Genomic DNA, 18,574 nt, shown 5'->3' on the forward strand with positions numbered 1-18,574 from the left:
GGGCTCACAGCTGGCGAGCTCAGTGGCGGTGTTGGGACCCTCTCCCGCCTCTGCAGCAGGGACCAGGGAGCAGGCCTAAGTCGGCAGTAGGACATCCCCTGAGGGGTCCCGGACTGTGAGAGGGCACAGGCGGGGCTGAGAGACCACCCCCCAGTGCACAAATGTTGTGCATCGGGCCAAAACCAGTTTGGCTCAGTGGATAGAGCGTCGGCCTGAAAGATCCCAGGTTCGATTCCGGTCAAGGGCATGTACATTGGTTGCGGGCACATCTCCGGTAGCGGGTGTTCAAGAGGCAGCTGTTCGATGTTTCTCTCTCATCGATGTTTCTAACTCTCTATCCCTCTCCCTTCCTCTCTGTAAAAAACCAATAAAATATATTTTAAAAAAATTGTTGTGCACCGAGCCTCTAGTAATCTTATAAATTGTAAAAATGTTGACTAACTTTATTTATTTAAAATATTTAGAAAAGATAACTATAAAATATATAGTTATACATTTCTAAATCTAATTAAAATTGTTATATATTATTTAACAACATCCGATATACATAGTAACACAATTGTATTGGCACAGTGTACAAATTTTGGCTCTGTCCTCAATCGAGGATTTAACCGTGGACAAGTGATGTGATATTGTTATACATTAGGTTTACTTAAACAGTGAGGCTGGCTGCCCGACCTTATTTAATCGATGTGAACTTCCTAGGCAGTGCATATGGAGGGCAGCAGGCCAGTTCTCAGGGTAGAGGCATTTCATTTATTCATTCTTTACCCCAGATGACTGAGCTACTGGACGTCACCTGACCGACCATGGTACCTCCCAAGTCACTCTGACCGCAATGCGTCCCATCCCCTGTGGAACCCCTGCACCTCCCTCAGACGGAAGGTGCCCACTTCCTGGGGAAGCCTGCACGCCAGGATGGAGCATCTTTCCCATGACTGTTCCATTCACTGTTGTATCTTATTTACCTTACACAGTGCCTGGTACCTAGTAGGTTTTCAAAAAACATTTTTGATTTCAGAGAGAAAGGGAGAGGGAGATAGAGATAGAAACATCAATGATGAGAGAGAATCATTGATCAGCTGCCTCCTGCATGCCCCACACTGGGGAGCGAGCCCGCAACCTGGGCATGTGCTCTGAGTGGGAATCGAACCATGACCTCCTGGTATATAGGTCGACGCCCAACCACTGAGCCACGCTGGCCGGGCTACCTAGTGGGTCTTGATAAATATCTGTCAAATACATGAATTTTATTTCCTGAGGTTTTAAAATCTAAGAAAACACTTGTGTATAAAAATATATAGTTATTCAAAGGAAATTTTAATAAATATAAAACAAATAAATAAGTGGCTAAGACAAGAGTACTATATTATTCATTATTGATTGCCTTAGGGTATATGAAAAATAGTGAGTGAAAGTCCCCTAGTATTATGTATAATAGATTGATTTTTTTTTAAAAAAGATTCAACAGCTTGGGGACCTTCCATGACCACTCTCCCGTTTTCCTGTTGACGATACCTGATATAAAATCATGACCTAGTACGAAGTACAGCAGACACAGATGCCAACGTAGCTACATCTACCCTGTGTATCTGTCACTAATGTTTACACGTATGCTCCCTGCTTCAATCCCAGTCTGTCAGCAATTTCTTTTAAACTCTGATTTTTCAAGGATTAAGATATAGGTTATGGAATGCTTGAATTTACAAATTGTCAATGGGCAAAGAGGTATAACTTCGGATGTCATTTTTGCATTAGACTAGCAGGGTTTGAGTGGCAAAATGTCAAGAGCTTTCTAAACACTGATCACGTCATACGTTTGTCAAGCTTCAGCTATTTCCGCGAGTTCTGAATAAAACAGTGGGAGCTACTTGGGCACAGAGTAAAGGTCTGACATACTTTGGTGGAGCAACAATAACTACCCCCTCAGGGTCAAGGCTCTCACACAAAATTACGTGTCATCACCGTGTGCTTTCATGGAGCATAAAAAGGCCTCTTAGAGATTAGCTCATTTTATTGGTTTTAACAGACTTTGAAGAGGAGAGATAATCCATAGATCATACACAGATGTCAAGGGTTAAAAGTAATGTTGTTTATGTTTGGAGAGCTATTTTATTTTCTGCCAGATGGGCAACATCTTATTATATATATTCATTATAGAAAAATCTCAATAAAATGGGATTTCAGTTCTACTTAAGACATCATCTAATGAGAACCATACCCAATAATATTACATCTTGTTTAACACTGCATTGAAAACAGCGGCCAACAAGTTGTCTGGTCTTAGAATATTATGTACTTTGAAAGTATTGCTGGTTGGAATTTAGTGAAGCTCTTGGCACTTACTGTATGTAATTTAAGATATTTATACAAATTCAGTGTCAGGGCGATTCACTCCAAAGGTAGTGTGAGAGAGAAGAAAAGAGGAGGAAAGAGAGAGGGGAAGAGGCAACGAACTCATAAAAGTCAAAATGCTCCAGAAATTACTAAGCACCGGTTAGTAACATGGCATGCAATGTCTTGGCAGACAAACAAAGAGAAAAGTAGTGAAATAAAACACATCTGCAGGTGAAGAAGGATGAGAACAACTCGGCCACGCCCGAGCTGGAGGGCAGACGTGAAGCCACAGGGAGGCCTGTGCTGCCAGCCTTCAGGGTGGTACCACGGATCCCTGGCTGACGCAGGACTGAACGGAGGGCGTGGGAGGAGGGTCAGAAGAAGCTGGAAGTCCGCCTGGAAATATTATCTCAGTCTATGAGAAGGCCAGGCAGGCAGGAGCCTAGCTACTGAAGAGAGGCCACATGCAACTACAGATATTGTCACGACCAAGAGTCAAGGAAACGCTCCATTTGGAGAAAACTCTGAGGAGGCTTATGCAACCAAGGAACAAGTCCAGGAAATCCATCCTGGAGACACGGGTGCTCATGCAGAGCCAGGACTAGCAGAGGTGGAAAACGAACATCGCAGAACTACAGTATTTCAGGTCTGAAAAAGAGCAAGGTGACAAAACGAGAGGTCCAAGCAACGGTGCTGAGACCCCGATGCAGAAACCAGGGAGGGCTGCCTAGTTCGATATGAGGTGTCCACTGCACCGCCCTTGCGAAGTGTACAAAAGACGCTGTGCCTGGCCGGCGTGGCTAAGGTGGCTGGGTGTCATCCATGCACCGGGAGGCACCAGTCCCCACTGTGAGCTCCATCCCTGGTAGGGGGTGCGCAGGAGGCAGCTGATCAATGTTTCTCTCTCTCTCCACCTCCCTCTCTAAAAATCAATAAACTATTAAAAACGCTGCGGTGTGACAAAATGAATTCTACATTGAAAGAACTGAAGTTTCTAACACCAGTTAGACCTTCTCAACGTCTTTAAGGCAAAACTTCTACATTGCCAGGTATGTTCAAAGCCCGCTATCCCTGTGTGCCTCCAGGGGAACAGTTCACAGCGCTGGGAGATGAAAGTGATGCTTTTACCTGCCGCCCTAGTACAACTCTGTGCCCATGGATTGGAGACTGAAACAACAGAAGACAGATCAAGCCGTAATAAGGAAAACGCGAACCGATGTGGCTGGGAGCCCTGTGCGCTCCGGGTCCCTCACCCCCCTGGGCTCATAGCCGAGGTGGGGAGACCCGGGCTGGCAGCGAAACCAGGCATCTGTCAGCCACAGACCCATTCTCCGGCCGCTGTGAGTACACCACGATGCGATATTTCAAAAATAAAACAGTCACGAACACCTGCTCTGTGTCAAGTGCTGTGCTAGTGTGACCTGCATTATCTCATTCAATCTTCACAAAGACCCCACCAATAGTGGATGTTACCTTTTTTTTTCATGTTAAGTCTCAGAAAACTGAGGCTTTTTTTGAGAGTTTAAGGTTCCAAACAAGTAAGCAGTGGATCTTGACCTTGAACCCAGACTTTCTGAGAACAAAGGTCACACCACAGCACTCCTCTCCATGCCACCACAGGGTTTCAGAGTGAACCCACAGGGAAGGAAGTGAGACGGGACTTCCCCGAGGCCACGGGCTGGACACAGCTTCTCCCCGGGGTCTGGGAACCCGGGGCAGAGACAGTGTGTGGGGTGAGGGGGCAAAGGTCACATGTGTGCATCCCAGGCACTCTCCTTCCGGACAAGTACTTCCCCATATACCTATATTGTCCTAAAATAAATTTTTACAATAATAATAATATGATGATGATGAAGCAGATACTGTGGTTAACCCAGAGTCTTAAAACAACAATTTAAAACTTATATTAGTGAACACTAGACTTATTAAAGTTATAGAAATAGTATTTGTGTAGATTTAATCTTTAAAAAGTTTATGGTATTATGTTTTGTAGTTTTATATTGTTATTTCCACATAATTTTAGGAGATTTTAATGGGGCGGGGCTGTATCCATATCCTAAATGTTATCCGAGGAAGAGTGGAATTGTGGATGCCGGAGATACTATTCTATGTCTAGTCAGTGTGCTTGTCAGATTTTAAAACACCTTGAAGACTGTAACCTATACTAATAAAAGGGTATTATGCTAATTAGGGCAGATGTCTTCCAGACGTCCATCCAGACGTCCATCTGGACAAAGCCACAGCGGCTGCAAGGCCCCGGGCTCAGGCAGCTGTGGGCTCAGGCAGCCGAGAGGCCCAGGGCTCAGGCAGCTGTGGCTCAGGCAGCCGTGAGCCCCGGCTGCTGCAAGGCCTAGGGCTCAGGCCTCACAGCCGAAGCGGCGGGCAGTGGCAGCAGCAGCTGGGTGATGGGGGCGTCGCCTTCCCCTGATCAGCCCAGTTGCCTCCCACAGAGCCGTCAGTAGGTCATCCCCTGAGGGCTCCTGAACTGTGAGAGGGGGCAGGCCCGGCTGAGGGACCCCGCTCCAGTGCGCGGATTTTCGTGCACTGGGCCTCTAGTCTGTCAATAATGTGCATGTGACAAGGATCATTGTCCCCACTGTATGAGGATGAAACACAGGCAGAGAGGGTGAGTTACCCAATGTCTTAAGTTACTGTGTAAGAGGACTCATGATACCAGATTCCTGACCCAATTTCAGGTTCCGTTATCTCCACTGTGCTGCTTTCCTACTTCTCAGAAGTGTATTGAATGAAAATTGAGCTTTCACATTAAGGAAATTTTTAAAAATTTAACACAAATTGATTGTAGCAAGTATAATCAGAAGTTATTCATTTGCTAAAATTGGCTTCTACATACAAGATATTTACCAACTATAAATGGTTGCATTTTGCAAGATTATTGGTAAGCTGCTTGTTTGGAACTGAATTGTATTTGCTCTATATTAAAAATCTTAGAAATGGTGGCTGAAGTCCCCACTGATTTCAAAAGTCTGCCTACACCCCCTGCAGAAATATGCACACACGGCACCCAAAGGCAACGAACAACAATGTTCGCAGAAGCGTTACCTGTAAAAGCCCCCGACTGGAAACTCCCCGATGCTGCCAGCACTGAGCGGATTCACATCTTATAGTGAAGTCACCAATGGCCTCCACACAGCACGCAGAGGGGTTCCACACAGCACGCAAAGGGGTTCCACACAGCACGCAAAGGGGTTCCACACAGCACGCAAAGGGGTTCCACACAGCACGCAGAGGGGTTCCACACAGAACGCAAAGGGGTTCCACACAGCACGCAAAGAGGTTCCACACAGCACGCAGAGGGGTTCCACACAGCACGCAGAGGGGTTCCACACAGCAACACAAAGGGGTTCCACACAGCAACACAAAGGGGTTTCACACAGCCCACAAAGGGGTTCCACACAGCACACAGAGGGGTTCCACACAGCACGCAGAGGGGTTCCACACAGCACGCAGAGGGGTTCCACACAGCACGCAGAGGGGTTCCACACAGCACTCAAAGGGGTTCCACACAGCATGCAGAGGGGTTCCACACAGCACGCAGAGGGGTTCCACACAGCACGCAGAGGAGTTCCACACAGCAACACAAAGGGGTTTCACACAGCAACACAAAGGGGTTTCACACAGCCCACAAAGGGGTTCCACACAGCACGCAGAGGGGTTCCACACAGCACGCAGAGGGGTTCCACACAGCACGCAAAGGGGTTCCACACAGCACGCAAAGGGGTTCCACACAGCACGCAAAGGGGTTCCACACAGCAACATAAAGGGGTTCCACACAGCACACAGAGGGGTTCCACACAGCACGCAAAGGGGTTCCACACAGCACGCAGAGGGGTTCCACACAGCACGCAGAGGGGTTCTACACAGCACGCAGAGGGGTTCCACACAGCAACACAAAGGGGTTCCACACAGCACGCAAAGGGGTTCCACACAGCACGCAAAGGGGTTCCACACAGCACGCAAAGGGGTTCCACACAGCACGCAAAGGGGTTCCACACAGCAACATAAAGGGGTTCCACACAGCACGCAAAGGGGTTCCACACAGCACGCAAAGGGGTTCCACACAGCACGCAGAGGGGTTCCACACAGCACGCAGAGGGGTTCCACACAGCACGCAGAGGGGTTCCACACAGCACACAAAGGGGTTCCACACAGCACGCACAGGGGTTCCACACAGCACGCAAAGGGGTTCCACACAGCACGCAAAGGGGTTCCACACAGCAACATAAAGGGGTTCCACATAGCACGCAAAGGGGTTCCACACAGCACACAAAGGGGTTCCACACAGCCCACAAAGGGGTTCCACACAGCAACACCAAGGGGTTCACACACAGCACGCAAAGGGGTTCCACACAGCACACAAAGGGGTTCCACACAGCATGCAAAGGGGTTCCACACAGCACGCAAAGGGGTTCCACACAGCAACACAAAGGGGTTCCACACAGCAACACAAAGGGGCCGGCCACTGCCAGCTGCAACAGCATGAACACATCTCATAAACAACCCATTCACAAGCGTGACTCCTGGGCGAGTCCATGTGCATTCGGTTCAAAAGCAGGAACTATCAGCTGGTGGGAACCAAAGTCACCGGAGTGACTGACTACCTGCTGGGAGGGGAGGCAGGTGCAGCCGGGCGAGTTCTCGGGGCTTCTGGGGTGCTGGGTAACCTCCCAGTTTTCTACCTGGCGGGGGCTCCACTGGCTGTGCCCACTATGCGATGTGTACTTTTCTAAATGCGTATTACGCTTAAATTAAAATTTCCATCTAAAAGTAGTCCATCTAACACAGAGCATAGCTCAAGAGGGCATGTCCCTACCTTCCCTAAACCCTTCCCAGGATAATTCCCAGGCACGAATCTTCTGAATTGGTTGTAATAGCTGGCGTTTGCCATCTACACTACAAAACTAACAAGCATACCTTTTACACGGTCACCCATATCAGTGATAACACAATCACAATGGTGGCCACGGTAGGAGAGGCTCACATGCACGCTAACCCATCAATCACTACTGCCACCTGTTTTGCTAACAGCCAAATAGCTTACTTTAGGTTAGATCTTCTTGGGTTGCTGGTGGCATCCTTAGAGTGTAACGGATTAGAACGTGTTCCAAAGGAACATATTCCCTGCAGAATTCAAAGGCATTCATCCCACAACCTCGTACAGTCTTCCTTTCTGTAGGCTTTGCCAGAAAATGTTGAGAAAAACACCTCATTAATTGAAATAATTTTGAGACCGCATGCTTGGAACGATCTATCCGTGCAATTGTCTGAAGACTTCTCCTTCCAGGCGCCAAGCCCAGGCAGGTGAGAGCAATTACTGCGCGCCCTCCTCGCGACTTCAAGGCTGATGGAGAGGCAGGGGCCTGGTGGCTGCAGATCGCGCCTCCGCCCGGAGGAGAAGGGGCACGTCGTTGTTTCTAACCGATAACGTGTTGGCTTGAGACTCAAAAGCCAGCGTGCGGAACACTGGAAACCAAAATGTGTCATTAAAGAAAATTGCATGGCACCGAGGAGCGACGCCGTGCCGGGTTCAGCTCCCCGTGAGAGAGGAGGTGCCAGAATGTCATCGCGTCTCCGGGGACCAGGCCACGGGAGCTGTTCTCACAGCGGCTGCTCTTTCCACGGCGAGCCCGCGCTCTCGGGCCTGGTCCTGCCAAATACGGATGCGAGGCAGGGCGGGGGCCGCTGCTGACCAGGTCCAGCAATCTGCCAGGACCCTGGGGTACATTCCCGGGAACATGTGGGGCAGGCACAGAAGCAGGCACCCTCCCGCCCCAGGCCCTGAAGGGAGCTCATGCCACCAGAACCCTGAAGACTGCACCCCGGTTTTGGCAACTTAAGAGTGTCGTTCCCAGCATGACTGCCATTACTGGCTAAACGCTGTTGAATATTACAAGGTCAAGCATTCTCATAAAGACACAATTATGAGAACCAGAGCTGGTAAGAAAAACCGACTTAAAAATATCCAGAAAATGCCTGCAATTTTCCGTGTTGTTTAGCCTTCGAAACCTTGAGCGTTCACTCACGCAACTTTGGGTGTAAAGTTTCCCTTTCTCGTAATTCACCTGGGGGTGCACTGTGGTACATTCCCCCCACACACCCTTCCTGAGAAAGATTCGTTAAGAGCATGTTATGAGAAGTTGCAAGCAAAGGAAATCCGAATCCGAGGTTTCAGAGGTAAGAGCAGTTTTTAGCAGATTGTCCGGGCGTCTGGGAGAGGAGCCTTTTGTTTATATGAAAAGAGATGCGGGTCCCGGTCTCCATTCGGGCTCCACCTGGGGCGGTGGTTTGGGAAGTCCCGGGCCTCTCGCAGGCTTTCTCATTCACGTGAACATCTCAAGTCCACGCCAGAGGACCGCTGAGGTCTCTCCCAGATCTCCCTCTGAGATGTCGCTCTATGCCAAAGTACAAATATTTCCCAGGCGAAATCATGGAGCCTCGGAAAAACCCCACCTGGCGTAGAAAGGATATCAGTATATCTGAATACAAATGCTGTTCCTTTGTTTTTATTTTAAAATAAAAATGTAATTACATGAAGTCCAACTATCATTGCACGCATATGTTGCTTCGGTACCTTGGGTTTTGAAAACAAAATTTCTTCGTTTCATGTTTTAGTTTCATGAATATATAAATATACATAATGCACACGTGCAATGATTAGATTTTACAAAAAATTATAAAAATACCTTTTACATATGGGGCGATGATTTGATGTGATACACACTTCGGGAATGCAGCCCCGTCTCAATGCAAGATGAAAGCAGGTTGGGTAACGGGTGTGGTGGAAGCTGGGACCCCTGCTGGCCTAACGTGTCATTAGAAATACATAGTTTTCCATAAATTAGCTTTTGTTTTGGATTTCCTGCTGTGTTCACATACATGCTGACGGAACGTGTTAGGCAACGTTCTGGCATTCCACTCCATTATTATTCGTTATTAGCTCTAAGGCTAATCTAATATCAACAGATCCGACCTTGCTCACCCACATAAAGTATTTTAAAATCAATTATTTCTTTTTAAGGCTTTCACATTAACACATACTCTCATTGTCATTAGAAGGAGGGGATTATCCCAACTATAAGGTGTTCGAATATCCCAAGCAACGAACAACGGTGCAGCAAGCTCCCCTGAGTATTTTAAGATAACATGTGAAATCATAATTTTTATGAGCTATTTTCTTGGGGTGGGAGGGGGGAAGGAAGAAAATAAGAGGTAAAAAAAATGGTTGCTAATATTTTCTATTTCTATGCTGTGTATTTTTCCTTTCTCTCCTTTTGGCATTTTGTCACTCATAAAGGAGAATCACATTGGCTGTCAAAGTATGTAACAGTCATGTAGATGGGCAGGCTTGCTTCTGCCAGAATATTCGACTCATTCTATCTAATAAAAGAGTAATATGCAAATTGACCATCACTCCAACACACAGATGGCTGCCCCCATGTGGTCAAAGATGGCTGCCCCCATGTGGATACAAGATGGCCGCCTCAAGATGGCCAGCAGGGGAAGGAAGTTGGGAGGGACCAGGTCTGCAAGGGAGGGCAGTTGTGGGCAATCAGGCCAGCAGGGGAGGGCAGTTGGAAGGGACCAGGCCTGCAAGGGAGGGCAGTTGGGGGAGATCAAGCCTGCAGGGGAGGCAGTTAGGGGCGATCAGGCCTGCTGTGGCCGAGAGAGGCGCATGGAGATGAGGCTGGGTCTGCCTCCGGGGGGGAGTCAGGATTTCCCCGGCAGACGGCTCTCCTAATGCTGCCTCTGTTCCCCCATCTCCGGGTTCTGTTCTCTGAGTGACGGAAGCATCCATGCTCCGCTCTGATGGGAAGCATGGAGCGTGCACCATCACGATGAGCGGCTCACAGGGGCCAATCGTGATCAGGACGCTGGAGCGTCTTCGAGGTGACAGACGCCAACATTCAAGAACACGGGAAGAGGACACAGAAACAGTCCGAGTGCAAAATGAAATCGTTCACAGGGCTGAAGGGCAATTCCCTGCTTCCCCAAAACACGGGGTTTGTTGTGCCGGGAAATGTATGTAACAGAGGCTCTTGAGTGACAGGCGTCAGCAGCTCTGCCGCCGAAGCCCGTGGATCCGGGTGTCCAGAGGCTGGCGGTACTGACTCCCTTTCACGACTCCTCTCCTCTGAAAGAGTAACAGGGCCACAGCCTGCTGGTAGGGAACGGCGTGTATGTACGCTGATGACCTCCTCACGCACAAAAGTTCCTCTTGGCTTGGTTTGACTTTGTACAAAAGTAGACTAGACCTGAAAATCAGAATTCTTTGAAAATTTACGGCACTTAAACCATCATTATTCAAAGAGCCCACCATTAGGGATATGGAGATGGTTGGCGGGAGGTTGGTATAAAATGTGGCAAAATCCAGAAAATTGTCCCTTTCCTATTAGTCCATGTCTCCTCCAAGTTTACGTTTGAGAAGGGTAATATGACCTGTGAAGTGTGTGTGTGTGTGTGTGTGTGTGTGTGTGTGTGTGGGGAGGGGGGTGCTGGTGCATTTGTCTAGTTGCAACTTTAAATAAAACCAATGACCTTTTAGAAATCTGGGCACAACTCATCCATGTAGCTTGCTGTTCGTCATTCATTCATCAACAAACCCTTCGTCTGTGTCGCCCTTACCCAGTCTGTTTCTCAAGAGGAGCAGGGTGAGCTGCACCCACGTCACCACCTGTGGGACCCGGTCGGAATGGTAACGGTCACACGGGTCTCCCCTGACCACCTCTCCCCCCAGGCGGGGTGGGAAAAGGCCGTGAGCGCCCAGGGTTCCAGCTCCCCCCAACAGATGTGGCTTCGGGAGAGGAGTGACCCTTGGTTACACACTTGCCGTAACTATTACTAATGGGCATTTATGGGACCTCTGTGGACATTTATCTCAAAGCAACATCCGCAGGCAGGCGTGGTCGCTGGTCCCCAGGCGGCGGCTCCCACTGCCAGCTGGCCTCCGTACCCGTGGGCTCAGCCTCCCTTTCTGAAGGTAAGCGGCCACCTTGCATCGCTTTTCTGCTAAGATCTCAAAGGCTCTCTTTGAAGAAGGAAAAATCCCCTAAAAATATCTTTATTCTAAAAATAGAAAATGATGGTACAATTTGGGGTTATTTGAAGTGATTGATTAACACAGTTTCCATGTACAAATTCGATGTAACTCACACAGGCTCACTAACTCCATCGTGCAGTGAGCTTGGTAAAGCCACCAATGTAGTTAATGAGGGGAAGAAGGGTCTAGAATGAGGTTACAAGGCCCAAAGGAAATGCCTACAGCAGCTCCAGTCCCCTCAGCAGTGATTTCTATACTTTTTTTTTTTTTTAAAGTGTTTATCACCTTTATAATTGTAAACATTCTACGGTATAATTATACTATACACATGTTTATATTTGCATATTTAATTTATTTTTTCCTTGAGATAACTGGCATGTGGGCTTCACTCGCACAATGGGAGGGTCTCACAGGAATTGCCTTTCTGCCTCCGGCCCCTCTCGGGGCTGGCACTGGCCACGCTGACCTCTTTGCTTATCAACTGCAAAGCGGCATGACCTCTCTCTCCCAACAACTACTGACATACAGAAACCATGTATGCTTTTAAAATGTCGTCAACACAGATGAATCGAGCACTCATACATGTTTGGAAAAAATCCTGAGATAACACTTCTTTGAACAGTTTTGAAACTATTTTCTGGGGATACTTTATAAATAAAAGTTGAAGCCCGATGCATGAAGATTCGTACCAGAATGGGCCTTCCTTTCCCTGGCTGCCAGCACTGCCTTCACTCTGGCCGGAGCCACCTTTCCGCCTTCTACGCTGCCCAGAGGCCCGAAGCGGCCGGGGTGGTGCAGAAGGCCTGTGTTGTCGCCATGGCGGAGATGCAAGCATCCCACCTCGCCCCCGGCCACTCGGTGCCTGCTTATGCAAATTAACCCACCATCTTTGTTGGGTTAATTTGCATACCCACTCCTGATTGGCTGTTGGGAGTCGTGAAGGACGGTCAATTAGCATGTTACTCTTTTATTAGGTAGATGCTTAACACATGCATGCATACTCTACAACCCAGGGGAAGGAACATACAGGAACAGACTGCAAACCCTCACAGTGGTTTTCCATCTCGTTCCAGAGCCAGCATTCCCACAGTAAAGTTCCTTCCCACTTCCTACTGTGACTGCTCCCTCCCTGCAAAAAGGGCTGTCGCTGGACCCACTCAACAAAGAAAACCGATGAGCAATGCAACCCGTTCTCCTCGGACACAGCGAGGCGTTCTTTTTACTAATCGCACTATATTGGCCTTGGTACTCCTGAGGATTGATTTTTCAGGCCACCTTTCGGCTTATGTGGTCACACTTCCAATTTGTCCGCATGTCAGCATTTGTCAAAACACACAGCCCTCGTCACTGTTCTGGTTTCGCAGGAAGGCCTTTCTGTGGTGCTCGGGCTCGCTCAGCTCTGTCTTCTGTGCCCTCACCCACCCTCCTTTTAAACAGTCATCGTGGTTATAACTAAGTGCCCGGTGTCTGTTTCCTCAAGGTACAATCTATGTTGTTCCCTGCTGTGTCTCTCATCCTGCCTCCGCCAATAAATGCCGTCACTCAATGAACACATGCTGAATGCATGAAGGATGGATGGATGGACGGTCCCTCCTTTTTCTGGTGTTATATCAGTAATTTAGTACGAAATCACCGAGTAAAAACCGTGGAGTCTCATTGTTGAGGAAGAAGGACGAGGTGTGTAGACATCCTAAGATTATGTAGGACGATACATAAACTGAAAGAGTACATGCATTTGGAATTTATTTTATCTCAGATTCCAGGATAAGACCTTTGTTTGAATGCAGATCCAATGGAATGTAAAGGTTTTATGCCGAATTCATTCCTAAGATTGCTAGCAGTCTATAGTTTTGTTTTTTTTAACCTTATATATGCCGGTTACTCTTCCTTTCACTCCTCTTGATGTCCATTATGTCTGAAAACACACTGCCTTCAGTACCACCAAGGTGAAAGCAAGCAACATACGCAACGCCGATTCAGTATTTATGCAACGTAACACGGACATGGTATAAATACTGTATTGTGCTTTCCTCTTGGCATCGGTGGGGAAGTGCGGCTACGTTCTGCAGAAATGATAGCCCCAAACAGAAAACAGCACCGCCTTTCACACGCAAGATGCTGATGTTCCACACACGCTCAAGTTCAGCTGATGCTAAAGGTATACAGTATATTTACTGATTTCAGAGAGGAAGGGAGAGGGAGAGAGGGAGAAACATCAATGATGAGAGAGAATCATTGATCGCCTGCCTCCTGCACACCCCCTACTGGGGATCGAGCCCGCAACCTGGGCATGTGCCCTGACCAGCAGTCAAACCAGTGCCCTCCTGGTTCATAGGCTGACACTCAATCACTGAGCCACGCCGGCCGGGCTAAAAGCATTTCTTATTGTTGATGTCCTTGAACCCTTTTCAACTCAGGAGCTCCTTGTAGCTGAGTGGCAAAGAACAGTCTGTTTGTGCATAGAACTCCTCATGGTATTTACTCCGCTGACCTCGTATCGAGGGAACAGTAAAATAAGTCATTTTGGGGAAGGAGAAGAGGAGCATACTCCCTACATGTGCACCCATTTGGCAGTGATTTCTTCCTGATGTACAGTACTAAACACATACCAGGGTAAGCGCAGAGCTCCACAGCTGCTGCTGTCCTAATAAAAACCAACAACAATGCGCAATGTGAACAAAACTGAGTGTGTGATCTACCAGTCTAGCTTTTTCCCAGTGTAGGGTCCAATTCAGACGTCGCCTATATGCTCGTACAGAGCTGGCTATTGAGTGAACTGGATTTTAAGTCACCTCTCGATCATTTCTGGGTCTCTATACGATATACTAGGCAGAGAAAACTGGTATTGTCTGCAAATTATTAGAGCTCACACTGAAGTTAGGACAGAGTGCAGGCATGGCAGGACCGCCAGCATGCCTGTGGGTCGGAGGAGTGTGTGTGTACGAACACATGCACCATTTCATCCCAAGCGCCCCTTTCACAGGAGCAGTGCCACCATCCGGAACGGGTTTCAGTACATTCTCTCCTTTTTGCATTGGCAGAATCGGAGTCCTGAAGTGGTTGCTTTATCATATCACCATTTCCTCCTCTCCCAGGGGTAAACGGGTTTATTCTGAGTCTCCATTCACCTTTGAATCAGGTTTAAATATGTCTTTAATTTCATATATCCAAGGATAGCATAAAACACCGATTTGTAAGTTTTCGTTTACAATGTTCAATCCTCTAAACTACAGGCAGTATATTTTCCTCTACAAAGTGATGAAGTCACATCAGCATTAAAATGCTACCGTCGCATCTCAGACAAAATGCATTTTCGAAATGTAATGCAACTAGGAGTTAGGGAGGAAGCTGCAGTGAGAAATGGTGTGTAATTCATTGCTCAGCTGTGCTCTGTAACCTAATAAAACAGCACTTTTACTGCACAAACATGTCCGAAAAGAAAAAGGAATGTCACAACACATTTCATTTTGCCATATATATTGAAATGGCCGATTTTTCACGAAGCACAAAGGGCTGGCGTGTTTTTCTTTCTGACCCTGCGTTGCATATAGATAGCTAGTAGCATAATCAATCTCAAGGTACGCAGAGAGGTACACTGTTCATAAAATGCAAATAGACAAAGAAGTAGGACAGACAGCTGCTGCCGAACCCTGACTGCAATGAAGCTGCACTTGACGGGTTACCTTTTGCTGGGCCTGCGGAGTGCTCGCGCTGTGACACCGCCTTGTTAGCACACACATGGCGACAGCTATTTTAGGAGTCACTTGGTAGCAGCTGTTCACGTATGTTTTCAATGAAACAGGATATTGAAAATGCACGTCCTCCTTAGCAGCATGCGCCAGGGGTTCATCAGAGAAACCGTGCTGAGTTATTTCACGTCATTGGGAAAGGAATTAACAACCAATCCCTTGAAAGTCCAGATTTTTTTTTTGGAGGGGGGGAAACAAAAAACAAAACAAAATTAGGGAAGGTTTAGAGGGAATGGGAATATTGAAGAAGGCAGGGTTTCTGTTTTGGGGATGGGAATGTTGAAGAAGGCAGGGATTCTGTTTTGGGGGATGGGAATGTTGTTGAAGAAGGCAGGGTTTCTGTTTTGGGGGATGGACATGTTGAAGAAGGCAGGGTTTCTGTTTTGGGGGATGGGAATATTGAAGAAGGCAGGGATTCTGTTCTGGGGTGTTGGAAATGTTGAAGAAGGCAGGGATTCTGTTTTGGGGGGTTGGAAATGTTATTGAAGAAGGCAGGGTTTCTGTTTTGGGGGATGGAAATGTTGTTGAAGAAGGCAGGGTTTCTGTTTTGGGGGATGGACATGTTGAAGAAGGCAGGGATTCTGTTTTGGGGGATGGGAATGTTGAAGAAGGCAGGGATTCTGTTTTGGGGGATGGAAATGTTGAAGAAGGCAGGGATTCTGTTTTGGGGATGGAAATGATTTAAAGTTGATTGCTAACACTGTGTGAATATAAACATCACTGACTTGTGCACTTTAAATGGGTGAACTGTAGGGAATGAGAACTGTATCTCAACAAAGCTATTATGAAAATTGTCAAGCGAATTATTGGTTGGGGATAAACTGAGCCAAAAATCGAGAAAATGTGCGCGCGCAATAGAATTTGATGGCATTTTTGTCTTCTCCAGTTCTCCTTACATATAAAGAACAGGTGCAAATACTGTGGGTGCTACCGCACGTGGGAAATTGAATTTTCAGGTTCTGCCTCGCCATATCCAAAATGTTCATGGGGTGAAATGTCCACAGTGGTGTTATCTGGAGTCTGACTTGACGTTGTTGCCGTTTCTAACGGTGTTAATCTAATAGCGCAAACGTTTATTTTGATTTCCCTTAATGTTTCAATAATGTTCATGCTTGATGATAAGATTTCTGGGCATTTTAGTATGTTTACAGGTTATCCCCACCGACTGTGAGTACAGAACAATAACCAAGCCTGTGACTCATCCCATAACCAGGAGCAGAGGGAGAAGCAACGGTGACTAGTAGGCTCCGTCTCTGTAATCCATTCGTTGGGGAACCACTGCTATCTACTACCCTTCCTTACAATCTTCTGATCATTAGAGCAGAAGAGAGAAGAAGCGAGGGCCCGGGAAAAGTAAGGACAGGTCATTTCTTTTAATCCTCCCCCGAGGGTATTTTCCCATTGATTTTCAGGGAGAGTGGAAGAGAGAGGGAGACAGAGAGAAACATTGATTTGAGAGAAACACATCGATCGGTTGCCTCCTGCACGAGCCCCGACTAGGGCCTGGGCCAGGAGGAGCCTGCAACCAATGTACATGCCCTTCACCGGAATTGAACCCGGGACCCTTCAGTCCGCAGGCTGATGCTCCATCCACTGAGCCAAACCAGCTAGGGCAGGACAGGTCTTTTTTTTTGATAGGTCTGTATCACTAACTATTATCATCAAACATAACGTGTGTGTTTAGAAATCAGCAGATTTTCACTGTGTAAAGACACACCAACTTCAGTACTAGAGATGGTTTGTTTGTTTTAAAATATATTTTATTGATTTTTTACAGAGAGGAAAGGAGAAGGATAGAGAGTTAGAAATATCAATGAGAGAGAAACATCAATCAGCTGCCTCCTGCACACCCCCTACCGGGGATGTGCCCGCAACCAAGGTACATGCCCTTGACCGGAATCGAACCTGGGACCCTTTAGTCCTGAGGCCGATGCTCTATCCACTGAGCCAAACCAGTTAGGGATAGAGATGGGTTTTAATTGGGAGCTCAGCACCCTACAGTGATAACGTGGCTGTTGCAAAGAGGTTTGCCATCTGTCCAAGTATGGACAGTTGATGTTTAAGAACAAGAGATGCTAACCCCTGGCACGTCTGTCCTGGGATGGGTCAGCGGTAGCTTCTCACTCCTGCTCACTCCTCTCTCCCCACAGGGCCTCGTGATCGCCCACTGAGGGGAGGGTCTAACAGGTTGTCTGTGCTTGTCCAAGTGGTAGCCAATAGCCACACGTGGCTGCTGGAGTTTAAGTTCATGAACAATAATGAAACTGAAACTCCAGTTCCGTAGCTGCGCTAGCCACATTTCGAGTCCTCATGAGTCACGCGTGTCTAGTGGCCACTGCACTGGACGGTGCAGAGACAGGGCGTCTCGCTCACGAAGAGCAGCGTCTGAGGTGCTGGCTGGGCCTGCTGCTCCAGGCGTGGACCGTGGCCACCACAGCGGCCCCCGGGCCTGTCTGAATGCGGACCCTGGGTTCCCACCGCAGACCTGCTCCATCAGAAGACGCACTTTCACAGGGTCTCCAGGTGACTCCTGGCACATGGAAGTTTGAAAAGTACAAGTCTGGACTTCCTCTCTTCAAATTCCATGCTCCGGAATGCCCCTAAAGCAATCTTTTAAGAACATAACGGCTCTAATTTCTTAGTTTCTTCTCTATGGCACGTCTTTTGAAACCTCGTGGGGGGCGGTCGAGTGAAATGGGTCCTATATAGTTTCTGGCCCAGCTTCCTCACTGACAGGCTGTGTGACTTCACACCGGGGGCCCCTCTAAGCAACAGACTCCTTTTTGTTCCATGGGGACAGGAACTCAGGGGCTGCTGGGAAAATCCAATGAGGCGATTCCCACACAGCTCTGAACGTGATGCCCAGTGCCCTGTGAGCAGCCATCACCACACAGATCGTCATGCCCCTTCCTTTCCTTGCCGCGGATGACCCCTTCTCAAGGTCATCGCCCACTAACCACGGTGACATGAAACCCCGTGAACTGACCTCCGCTTTACCTCTTAGGGATCACCTGCTAGATCAAGTCTCTTCCCAACATCTTCAGCCTGAGGGAGTTTTCTTTTCTCGTCTATGCTTTGCTCATACAGGCCTTGCAGCTATGAGAGCATATGCCGTCAATAGTATGTTTACGTTATTGTCTGTATCCCTTGACTGTGAGTTTCTAGAACGGAGAGCTAATCTGGGCCTCTAACATCTGTTAAGAGTGTCCAGAAAAATGTTGACCTAAAGTAGTTATTGAAAAACCATAGAACAGAAGAAAATAAAAAAAAAATACTTAGAATAAATAAGAACTTTACAGGTATAATAGGAATATCACAAGTTATCAAGAAAAATTGATAAATGTGATGAATTAAAAAAATTCTATATGGTATATGGCATAAAAATCATGAACCAAGTTAATAATAGACTGGAAAAACTACATAACATATA

The 18,574-nt window shown here is 47.5% G+C and overlaps 1 protein-coding gene across 9 annotated transcripts in view; it reads right to left on the reverse strand.

Moving 5' to 3' along the window:
• TENM3 (teneurin transmembrane protein 3) overlaps positions 1-18,574 on the reverse strand; it is a 439,075-nt gene that overhangs the window by 127,918 nt on the left and 292,583 nt on the right. Inside the window, exon 3 of one of the 9 annotated variants that reach the window (XM_054720169.1) lies at positions 3,484-3,504. The exons of the other annotated variants lie outside the window; for them this stretch is intronic. Coding sequence (XP_054576144.1) covers positions 3,484-3,504 — 21 coding nt within the window. The remainder of the gene's footprint in view (positions 1-3,483; positions 3,505-18,574) is intronic. 9 annotated transcript variants of the gene reach the window in all.

This window comes from Eptesicus fuscus, chromosome 8 (assembly GCF_027574615.1).
Source record: "Eptesicus fuscus isolate TK198812 chromosome 8, DD_ASM_mEF_20220401, whole genome shotgun sequence".
In the NCBI taxonomy this organism is placed as follows: Eukaryota; Metazoa; Chordata; class Mammalia; order Chiroptera; family Vespertilionidae; genus Eptesicus; species Eptesicus fuscus.